The sequence below is a fragment of the Rattus norvegicus genome, chromosome 5, assembly GCF_021556685.1.
Source record: "Rattus norvegicus strain SHRSP/BbbUtx chromosome 5, alternate assembly SHRSP_T2T, whole genome shotgun sequence".
NCBI classification, from domain to species: domain Eukaryota; kingdom Metazoa; phylum Chordata; class Mammalia; order Rodentia; family Muridae; genus Rattus; species Rattus norvegicus.
Genome location: NC_141538.1, coordinates 63,255,144 through 63,266,147, shown reverse-complemented (window position 1 = coordinate 63,266,147; position 11,004 = coordinate 63,255,144). Strand labels below are relative to the sequence as shown.

At 52.2% G+C, this 11,004-nt stretch overlaps 2 protein-coding genes and 1 non-coding gene across 4 annotated transcripts; 1 reads left to right on the top strand and 2 right to left on the bottom strand.

Annotated features, from left to right (window-relative positions):
• Window positions 1–1,732: 1,732 nt before the first annotated feature.
• On the bottom strand, window positions 1,733–3,811 carry Spaar (small regulatory polypeptide of amino acid response). 2 transcript variants are annotated; one of them, XM_087660175.1, is made up of 2 exons: window positions 3,677–3,804; window positions 1,733–3,074 (listed from the first exon to the last, which is right to left on the bottom strand). In XM_087660175.1, the coding sequence occupies exon 2, from the start codon at window positions 2,806–2,808 to the stop codon at window positions 2,581–2,583; it is 228 nt and encodes a 75-aa protein (XP_087516301.1). In that variant the 5' UTR covers window positions 2,809–3,074; window positions 3,677–3,804; the 3' UTR covers window positions 1,733–2,580. The 2 variants fall into 2 exon arrangements, with proteins under 2 accessions (XP_087516301.1, NP_001386561.1); NM_001399632.1 differs by having other exon boundaries at window positions 1,751–3,077; window positions 3,677–3,811.
• Window positions 3,812–4,092: 281 nt separating this feature from the next.
• Window positions 4,093–4,199, top strand: LOC120103380 (U6 spliceosomal RNA). The gene has a single exon (XR_015621545.1). It is a non-coding gene; the product is annotated as a U6 spliceosomal RNA (small nuclear RNA).
• A 1,847-nt stretch (window positions 4,200–6,046) lies between these two features.
• Hrct1 (histidine rich carboxyl terminus 1) lies at window positions 6,047–6,889 on the bottom strand. The gene has a single exon (NM_001399053.1). The coding sequence runs from the start codon at window positions 6,761–6,763 to the stop codon at window positions 6,443–6,445; it is 321 nt and encodes a 106-aa protein (NP_001385982.1). The 5' UTR covers window positions 6,764–6,889; the 3' UTR covers window positions 6,047–6,442.
• Between the last annotated feature and the right edge of the window lie 4,115 nt (window positions 6,890–11,004).

Genomic DNA, 11,004 nt, shown 5'->3' with positions numbered 1-11,004 from the left:
AAATAAATAATGGAGAGCATTCAGGCCCAGAGTCAGGGCTTTGAATTGGCCTAACCCGGCATCGACACTACCTAGAAACTGTTGGAGCACTTGAAGGGGTCAGTCCTGCAGATCCAAAGCTGCAGGCTTTCCATGACACAGGGCAACAAGAGGATATCTGAGGAGTCCCAGTGAGGAGCCAGTATTGATAGTGTAGCCTCAAGGCAGATCAATGACTTACTGCAATGAACATTTGCAAGTGAAGCTGTTTGGGCAAAGGGGTGTACTGTGTGACACACTGAAGCTTCCACAGGTGTGGGGCAGTGGGCAGTGAAATGTACCCTGATTCCTGGTTGAGACAGGTCAAATCCCCAGGAGACCTTATAAGGGACAGCAGGTGCATTCCCAGCCTCCCAGATCAGGGTCTCACTCACTGCAGCCCCTCACAGACCCCTGCGGAGAGGTTTGAAATAGACCAGTCACATAGAGCAATGCCCCAAGCCCCTCCTCCACAGGTGAGGAGATAACCACAGGTCATGTAGGCTCAAGACAGATCAGTCGTAGAAACAGGACCACACCCCAAATATGTAGATGAGGTCTTCCCAAGCTCTCAGGCCAAACCAGTAGGAAGCACCTGCTGTCAGACACTGACCCATCCAGAAAAAAAAACTATATTTAAGTGTCGTGCTCAGAATTAAAGACGTGCAGGAGTTATTCCATCGTCTGAGAGCTTCTGTTATAGGAGCTATGACACTGCAGCTTGGGGAAGAGATCTGCTCTCCCAAAATCGTGACAGCCAGAAGCTCCCTTTCACCCCTCACTGGCTAGTCAGTCTCCTGCAGCAGCACATGACCAAAAGCAACTTAGGAAGGATTCTGCCTGCATGTTCTGCTTTGGCTCTTCTCTACCATTCGAAGAACTCCTGATGCCCCCTCTGGCTTTTGTATACACACACACACACACACACACACACAAACACACACACACACACACCCTTGTGTTCAGGTGCTTCATTGTATTTGGGGACTCACCCACCCCCCCACCCCCCCACCCCCGAATAATCTAAGAGTTGCCAGGAAGAAGGTTCTGCTGAGTTCCTGTGGAGATATGCTGACAAGATTCCTTTCAAGGAAGATCTTCAGAGTCTGCTTCAGGGCAGAACTCTGCCTGAGGGGCCGACAAACCCCCCCTGGTGAGCCAGCACTCAAGGGGAGCTCCAGTGAGGGCCAACAGGCTCTGCCTCAGACTGGCTGCTTCCTCTGGGCAGTGCTGCTTCTTCCTCCCCTCTCAGGTGCTCTTCCCAGCAGGCGTCAGACCCACACTGCCTCTTCTGACCTGTTGTGAGTTCCTTCACTAAGTCCCCAGGACTCCCTGCCCTCCCTTCTGTTCTATCTGTAAAAGCCCTAGTCAGGGGCTCCGTATCCAGACTGACATGTTTCCAAAAGTTTCTATCTCCTGAGCCTTGACCTCCTCAGACTCACTCCACCCTGTCTAGCAGCCCGACTTTCTTCCTGCGCTCCTTCCCTACCCGCCTCCCACCCCCATATATCTCCAGACCCAAGCCTGTCTCTCTGGATCCTTCCTGTGGCAGCCACATGTCTGGACACCCTTACAACCCAAAGGACCCTTGTTCAGTCTCGTCCCAACAGGCAGGTCCTGAGGGAGTCCATTCAAGGTTAGAGGCAGACATACAAGCCAGGAAGCTACTTTTCCATCCTTCAGATCACAGTCTTTAAATACGACACGGCATCTATTCCGTCAGCAGATTTTCTATTAATAAAAACAAATGTCCCCTTATTTGTGTTAAAATCAACAGCTTCTTCTCGTGCGCTGAAATGTAACAACATTTTAACTTTTTTTGGAATTATCTTTCAGTTCACGATTTTTCTATCATTCCTAAGTGACGCAAATCACTCACATTTGCTAAGAATAGAGGCAGCCTGTCGGACTGTGGCAATAAAGCAAGTCTTGTTCAAAATGTGTTTAAAAGTCTTCTTGGTGGCCTTCCTGCTAATGAAACACCTTGTGCTCTCTGCGGCTCTCGTTTTTCTATTCTGCTTCCTTTTGTGGTTTTCCAGAGCAGATTTGGAAAGAACCATAAAAGGATATACGTCCTCGATTATAAAATAAGTCACTTGTTCCCAGAAAACAGCTCTTTGTTTTCCGGATTTCAGGCAACAGGAGCAAGCCCCAGGTTTGGGCACTGTGCAACATCCCAAAAATACTAACAAATGTGTAGTTCTTCAAAACGTCCACTGGAGGGCTCTGGGTCCTTGGGTGGCAAATAGACTTCCGTCACAGCGCCCTGCTGACAGGGGGTTAACTTCCGGTGAGGTTTCATGGCTGGTTGGAGCTACCCCGTAGAATAACACACAGTATCCATCCACATCTCCTCAGCCCCAGCTGACCTTATAACCTCTCAGCTTAGATGTAACTCACACCTAGTCCCAGCATCTCAGCTCCGCGAGAATAGAGAGGGCAGAGCAAGCCAGAATGGGGAAAGGCAAGAAGTTTGTGAACATAGAAGGATGGAGGCCTGCCTATTGAAGGAGTAGATGAGCCTGACCCACTAGCCGCACAAATGCTGAGGGACTGCCAACCTCACACAACAGTCCAGAAGTTCTGGGCCCTCGGCAGTGGCCGGGATTGGAGAGCCGGCCCCGTGAAGAGCGACGCCTCCTGGTGAAACGTGGCCACAGTGAAGCTACGTCTGGGGCCGCTCTCTGCGTCTTGGTTGTGTGAGTCATAGCTGAAGTAGCAGAGGATGCAGGTAATGGCCATGGTGATGACAAACAGCACTACCACCATCCCAATCACCGCTGTCTCCATGACTTCTGAGCACTTGTGTGGCACTTGACACACCGAACACTGTGGGTGGTCTCGGAGCCTTAGTGCCCCATCAGAAGCTGGGGCTGTTGGCGACCACAGGCGGCTCTGTGCTGGATTGCTTCTCCGCCGCCTTCTAAGACTCCGGTCTGAGGCCTTGGACTGTGCCACTGTCGGCCACCAATCCCTTCTGCTGGAATCAGACAATCTTCGGTCTAGTTTTAACCTCAGGTCAGACCTCCAAGAGCTGTGGTCAACTCTACTGGCAGCTGCTAGAAGCACCATCAGGAAAGATGTAAGCAAGTGATTCTCTGAACACGGAAGGGGTAAGGAAAGGAGGGGCAGAAGATGTTGCGAGGCGGGAAGCCCGGCCCACTAACAACGCCTCAGGATTTCTAGAGTTACTGATTAAAAGAAAAAAAAAAATAGCGACTGTACAAAATTCCAACCTCCTAGGAGGACCCAGGAAGAGCCTGGCTCCTCCCTGGGAGGACTCAAGGCTAGCAATTGGCCTCTCTGCGTGCCTTCCCAGGCCCTGCACCTAGGCCGGGGGTGGGGGGTTGGGGGAGTAATGGGGTGTGGAGTAAGACACATGCCAACTCCGGGCAAAGTGGAGATGAGGTGAAGGGTGGGGGTGGGGTGGGGAGAGGGGGTGCGCACACAGGGGCCTGCAGGAAGGGAGATAGGAGAGTGAGAGTAGGTTGTGCTTGACCTCATTTTCCATGCAGGGTTGGGAGTTGTGTATATGGGGAAGGACTTCCTCCAACCCTTCCATTGAGTCATAGGGCCCTTTTGCTCGTCTCTATACCCCTCTCCCCCATTTGCTGCCATCCGGGGCCCACCATTCACATGGGGTGCTGTGAAGACTTACCCTGGACTCCAATAGTGACATCCCCGACTGTCTCTGGAGCTGTAGACCCCTTGTCTGGTGACCACCCCAGGTGGCCATGACCCTTCCCGGGAGCCTGCAGTGTTTTTGTTGGTGCTGCCCGCTGGCCTGGAATTTGGCTAGGAGATGCCTTGAGCAGCTGTGAGTACTTCCTGAATCCCTTCCTCCAATTGTGATTGAAGGCCTCTGACCTACAGCCACCACCTCCTCAGCCCCAGCACTTAGCCCGCCCCGCACACTTGCGGGCTCATTAACCGACCCTTGAGAGGATGGGGGAAGGGAGCCCGGCCCAAGCACGCTCACACCCAGTTCCTCTTGAAACTGTCCCACATTCAGAGAGGAGTGTAGTATCAGCCTGCCCTTTACCCACACTATGAAAAGCAGAGTCTTAAGAAATAGTGCTCGCTTCGGCAGCACATATACTAAAATTGGAACGATACAGAGAAGATTAGCATGGCCCCTGCGCAAGGATGACACGCAAATTCGTGAAGCGTTCCATATTTTTTAAACCCTCTTGCTGATTGCAAAAAAAAAAAAAAAAAAGAAATAGTACTTCTGGGTACTGGACACAGCCAGACACTGTCTCACAAACATTTATCCCACAGCCCTGTGCAGTAATAGGACCTCCATCCCCCCGTCCAGTCATAGGACCAGGACAGGGACAGTCGAGATGGTCACACCTGGCCAGACCTGCTGCTAGTGAGCCATAAAGGACAGCACCCAGTGACAGAACATCGTTCCCTTTCTCGACCCCAACTCTCTCTTCTGGGGACCAATGCAGTCAGAGTGATCACCTGATTCTGCCGTTTGCCTGATCAGAACCCCATGGCCCCAAAGTGGGGGGGGGGGGACAGAGAGAAAACAAAGAGAGACAGAGAGAGGCAGAGACAGAGAGACAGAGGCAGAGACACAGAGAGAGAGACAGGAGAGGCAGAGACACAGAGAGACAGAGACACAGAGAGGACCAAGAGAGACAGAGAGAGGCAGAGACAGAGAGACAGAGGCAGACAGAGAGAGACAGAGAAGGAGGGGAGCTATGCCCGAGGTCATGCAGCCAGTTTCTCCCAGGCCCAAGAGAACTTCAGGAGCAATATGGGCAAACAGCCCACTCACAGGGCAGGCGAGCAAACAATACACTGCCCTGTTCTACCACAGCCCTTCTTCTAAGACGCCCTGATAATCTGGGCTCGTCCTCCACATGGGCACCATAGGGTACCTCGTTGAATCCCCAGCATGGCCTGGTGGGGCTGGGAGATGGGCCCTAAGAGGCTGTTGCAAACCTTTATCTTGCTTCTCTTTTGCCAGCTCTTTGAGTGTGCTAGGGAGAATGGGCCAGCATTTTCAACAGGAATGCAGGAAGTTTGTCCGGCCCCATTTCCTTTTCTGCCTAGCCTTCTCTCTCTTTCCCATCTTTTGTGTGTCTGTAAACTTCCTGTGAAGCTGAAGTGGGCAGTCTGCAGCAAGCAGAATGCAGGTGGCTGTAGCTAGAGAGGGGCCAGGGTGGAGGGCTGGACTGGGCCAAGCCCCGCAGTGAGGAAGGAGAGATGGGTGTGAAGCACACTTCAGAGAGAAACTAGTCCATCAGACCTCTCTGGTCCACTTTGCCAGCACAGAAACCTTAGTGCAGCTGTCAGTGTGAATTTGCCTCACTGGTCACCCCTCGCCTAGTCCTCACAGAGTCCCCTGGGAAATAGAAGGAAAGAGGACATTCTATCCCAGTGAGTCACTGACTCTCTGGCGTTCCCTCCTCTGAGCCTTGTCCAGCTTCTCCCTTGTTCTCAGGCTCAGGCTGGGACAAGATTTCCTTCCCCTTCATGGACCCAACCGTTTATTCATAGTGTGTTAGGGTCATTTGCATGCCTGTTGACTGGGGAAGGAGTCTCTACTATTCCATTTTAAGGAGGAAGAAACTGAGGCCTAGGCCAGGCACATCCTCCTGAGGCTGCCTGGTGTGCCAAGCAGTTAATTGTTCCTTATCTCTGGTCTTATCGGGCCACTACCTTACATCTGCAAACGCAAACAGGCTGGCTGGAAACTCAAGGGTGGGATAAGAATCCCTACTCAGTCCCCAGCCGCTGAACCCAGTGTTGGTACCTGCTCTGGACCAGGCGAGGTAGAGCACTCAGTAGAGTGCTCCGAGAGCTAGGACACAGTCTAGGTGGTCTCAGCAGGCCCTTTCCCAAAGCTCTAGGCTGTCCACACTGAATTCTTCCTCAGAGCTTACGTAGGGACTGCCTGCTTCTCCCCGTTCCACAGCCAGACCCCACCTCAGCTTCTCCTTCCAGAAGAGTTCCCAGGGCCCCGTGACACAACCCTCCCTCCCTCCAACAGTCAAGAACCAGTTTCACAAAAAAAGCTTTCTAGTGGCTTTTATTTCTTACAGCCAAGCAGCTGAGAATGCCCAGACCACATTCTGCCCCTGGAAGCATGTCACAGAGCCCCCCCAACCAGAGCACTCCATATCCACCCAGGCTTCCAGGGTCACCAGGAGTGGCAGTCACAAGGTAGGAAGTTCAACCAGCCCTGCTCCAAGCTCAAGCCCTCCATTGTGCAGAGGGCCAATCAGGGGGTTCTCAGGTCTTTGTCATGCACAGGAAGAAGGGCTCGTATGCAAATGAAACCCAAGCAGGACCAGGATCCCAGTATCCTCATCCATCCCAGAGATACACCCTTTGCTATGGAAGCATCAGGATCCACTCATTTTGCTGCTGGGTGGAGGGCAAAGTCAGTAGGTGCTATCTATTGGCCTCAGCGGCGGGCTCCATGACCGTGGTGGTGGTGGTGACGGTGCTGGTGGAGACGATGGGGAGAATGATGGTGCTGGTGAACGCCTACACTGGTCACCCCATGTGGGCCACGGTGATGGTGATGGTGAACGACTCTTGGGAGACGCAGACGCCGGCCGTAGAAGAGTCTAGGCCGGGCTTGTCGGATTCGGTTTCTCTCCACATCATGTTCCTGTGACCTGTGGAAAAGACAGAGGGCCAGCATCAGCAGCAACATCAAAAAAGCCAGCACAGTGCCTGTGATCCAACACACAAGGGTTGTGTTCCCCAGAAGGCCTAACATCTGGAAGCCAGAGGTTCTCCACACTTCACTCAGTGGCCCCCGTCAGCAGCCTCTGCTCAGGACTCACAGTCACTGAACTCAAGGGTGTCTCAGCTCCTGCAGACTGGAGAACAGCCAGGGAATGTGGGAGAGGCCTGTTTGGACGGGCTTCTCAACAGCCAGAAGGCTGTTTGGGGTGGGGAGGGGGAGGCCACGAAGGGAAAATGGGTGGAGACCAAGGAGCTGTGGAACTGACTTCCTTGAAGGGAGAGCCTGAATTCAGGGATAAGAGGTCAATATCCTATCTATCCCTGCCTCCGGGAAGAAGGAGGGCCCTCCTCTGGGCTTGTTTTTCTCACCTAGGAACCACTGTGTGGAGGTTAAAAGTAGGCTTTGGATGGAAGCAATCCCCTAGCTTGTTGACTGCAGCTTGCAACACCCTCCACAATTGAGGGTCAGAGTCTGTCCAGTGAGTCAGCCCAAGTTCTGTGAATGTCAGTCAGGGATGTGTGGAGCCTGACGTGGGCCACAGGCAGTTCATCATCCAGGGATGCTTCCCCTGCTGGGTCTAGGATGCCAGAAGGCTGGGTGTCAGCCTCGGGTCAACAGGAAGCCACTTGAGGTCACATCGGCCAGCCCCTTGTCCCCCAGGTCAACAATCTCAGTGGACGGCAGTCTCTTTGCCCTGTCGCAAAGCTCGGGTCGTTCCTTCCTGGCTGGGGACGTGTTCCGTGATCAGAATGTGCACAGTCTTCAACTCTCATTACTCGTTCTGAATCTTCTGTCCCCTAGTCACCAAGCATGAGGCTAGGATTCAGGGTGTCCCTAGCATCTCTGTTGTCTGTAAGCCAACCAGGCTCTCATATGCAGCTGGGCTCCCCAAAGCCCCTGCTCTATGCCCAGGGACCCTCAGGGGTCCTTCAGCCCATTCCTCAAAGCTCCTTCCAGAGAGTGCTCAGCCCCGAAACCTCAGACTGGCTCACAGCTCTGCAGTAACACTACTCTGTAAAGTAGGGCAAGGCCCTACCTCAAGCCCACTGTGTCCTCTCTGAAGTAAACTCCAGGGACACTCCCCTGCCCTACTCCCAGTCACGCCTGCTTTCTCTGACATCTTTCCTGAAAAGCTGCAGCAGCTCAAAGGGCTGAGCATCACCTTGGGCCGCTGCTGTCAAGGGAGGCTGGCCTCCAGAGGCTTCCTGGCCCTCCCGAGAAGTCACTCGAACTTTTAATGAGGCTTGCATGGAGAACTCCTCCTGCAGACTCTTGGGACTCTGCCAGCTGCCTCCCCTTGAGGCACCTTGAAGAAAGAGCCCTGCAGGAACTGGGAAGGAGGGAGAAGGGAGGCGAGAGGAAAAGGGCGTGAGGAAGAGAGGGAAGCAGAAAATGTTCCTCTACAGGACTTCTCCAAGGAGGTGCCCACCCCCACACAAGCTGGGAACATGTTGTTCTGCAATGTGCGGATTTGAAGACCTTCAGTCATTCCTAAGGACCCCTGGGAACCACCCTGCCTCAGCCCACATTAGGGAAACTGAGGCCAAAGAAGGGAAGAAACTTGCCTGAGTCTCTCACCTGTGCGGGTTAGTGTGTACTGCAAGCAATCTCCAGCCCTTCGGTTGGGGTGGGAAGAACTGTGCAGGGTTGAGGATGTCCCAGCTGCTGGCACCTTCCAGAGACAGCAGACGATGTTGTGCAATGAGAGGAGAGCTAGAGGACCAGGGCTGAAGAGAGGCCCATCTGCACACAGCGCACATCTATTTTATGAGGTATGGATTTTCTCCCCATTTGGTTAGAAGATAGGACCTTGGAGTGGCCATCTTGTCAGCTGCTTTGGGTACTTAGTGGTGACAGGCTGCAGTCTCCAGGGCTTCAGAAGTAACTACTTACGTCCCCTGTGGGATACTGCCTTCCTACTTCTAAACTGTGCCTGCTTCCTTGATCACTTTGAGTGGCCCGACTCGACAAGGCTCTGCTAGATTGATGACCTTAGAGGGACTGACTCTGATGAACTAGGGCCACCCTCAGAAAAGCTGTCCTGCGGCCCTGTCATTGACTATCCCCCCTGCAGTTGGGTCTTTCTCCTGCAGGACTCCACAGGTAGCCTTCTTAGTCAGAGCCTTCAGACCACCAGCTGATGGGCAAGCCTTTGAAAATTCTTCCTATCCTACTTCAGTCCTATGCCTCCCAGGATGCCTCAACTCAACGAGTGTCTTTGTGTGCACACAGACACTTTTAAAGCAATGTACCCAGTGGGGCGTGCACGTGCGCGCACGCACACACACACACACACACACACACACACACACACACACACACGATCCACACGTTCATACATGTTCCACAGGAGGCTGTGTGGTTTCCTGGTTAACCAGCAAGAACAACCACATTGTTTTCGCTAATTGGTGGCACCACCTAGTGGTGGCAGTGAATAAACCCCTTTTGTATCCTGACCCATCAAAAATGTCTATTATCCTGACTTTGGTTTGTAGACCATATTTAACAGCCATACACTTAACTAACTCGCCATTCCAAATTATCAGTAACATGGCCAGAGAATTAAAAATGGGGAAATACTATTCCACAACATACCCTTGGCCCTGGAACTTTATAGTAAATGTCTCCGGGTGCAGTGCATGGGAGCCAGGGAGGGGGCATATTGACTAAGAAAAGGCATTCCTGGGAAGGAGCTGAGGTAAGTCCCAGTGGGGCTGTCCAAGAACTATGCAAGAGGCATCCGGGTCAAGGAACAGCCCAGAGGCCGGCTGCAGCAGCAAACAGCTGGGTGACCTGGACAACTCAGAAGGTTGAGGAAAGAGGATCGGGATTTCCAGGCCATCCTCAGATACTGACCAAAGAGGCCAAGCCATAAAGGTAGGACCAACGAGATCTTAATATCGCCATGACAATAATAATGATATTTAAAGGGACAAGGTCAAACCACCGGAGGGGGAAAAGATTGACAGTTTCATTAAAAACTAAACACAGTCCGCCATACGATCCAACAATCTACCTACGTGAGCTCAAAACACGCCTGCCCCAAACCCCGCATATTACATTCTGTCAGCCCCCAGCAGGTGAGCACACAGGGAGAGCCTGGGCAGGGAGATACTGCATCGCTGTTCAGGGTTAAAAAGAAATGGGCTCTCAACTCATGAGCCGATCTCTACAACGTACACTCACCTTTCGCTATGTAAAAGAAGCCAATAGGAAGACTCCACACCATGTGGACCCAACTCTGTGACACTGTGGGAAATGCGGCCCTAAGGGGTGGAAGGAAGAAAAGTGGACCACAGAAGTCCTTTAAGGTAGGGCGTCCATATTTAAGATGCTATAAAGGTGAGAATGTGGCATCAAATATTGGTTCAAATGTGTAGCACATGCCACCGAGCATGAGCCCTAACACAGACAGCCGTGACTTTCGAGTGTCACTGTGTCAGTGCAGGCTCATCGAGTTTACAGATGCTCTGCTGTGGTTTGTGAGGTTGATGGCAGGGAAGGCTGAGCATAAAGAGGACGGTTGGGGACTCTCTGCTTCCTCCACATACATTTTCTGCAATCCTCGCACCACTACTCTAAGTAAAAACTGGTTTTAATGGGAGAGGGGTGGGTGAAGAATGCCCAGGAACAGTGGGAGGAAAGCCTTTAAACAGTCTAAATATAGAGAGATGGAGTTCTTGTCTGTGGGTCTCTTGGTCTCTTGATTTTTGACAGAATCTCATTCTATAGCCTTGGCTGGCCTTGAATTTGTGGCAATCCTTCTGCTCCAGTCTTCTAGGTGTTGGGATTACAAGTGTGAGACAGACAGACAGACAGACAGACAGACAGACACTCACACACACACCCTGCCAGCTGCCACACTCCCTCCTACCAGCTGCCACCACTACCCCTCCAGCTGCCACCACTACCCCCCCCAGCTGCTACTGCCCCCAGCCACCACCACCACTGCCAGCTACCACCCCCAGCTTAGTGTTTAGTGTTCATTGTTTATGAGTCGACCAAGCCCTCAGACCAGGACTAACAATGCCCAGCACAGACGCCACAGACAAACCGCAGAGTCCTAACCATCAAATATGCTTCTTTCTGTCCCTAGAATATAGAAAGACAAATATCCACGAGCAAGTAACGCATGTTCTAGGAAGGCGAGGGCGGTTTGATAGACTTTTTTTTTTAATTTACTGATGTAATTAATTCTAGGATAAAAAAAAAGTGAGATCACATCAGTATCCCGACAGATGGCCCGAAAAAAGCATCTGATAAAATTAGCA

Coding starts and splice junctions, on each gene's coding strand:
- Spaar (NM_001399632.1), bottom strand. CDS start 2,808: ATGGAGACAGCGGTGATTGGGATGGTGGTAGTGCTGTTTGTCATCACC.
- Hrct1 (NM_001399053.1), bottom strand. CDS start 6,763: ATGTTAGGCCTTCTGGGGAACACAACCCTTGTGTGTTGGATCACAGGC.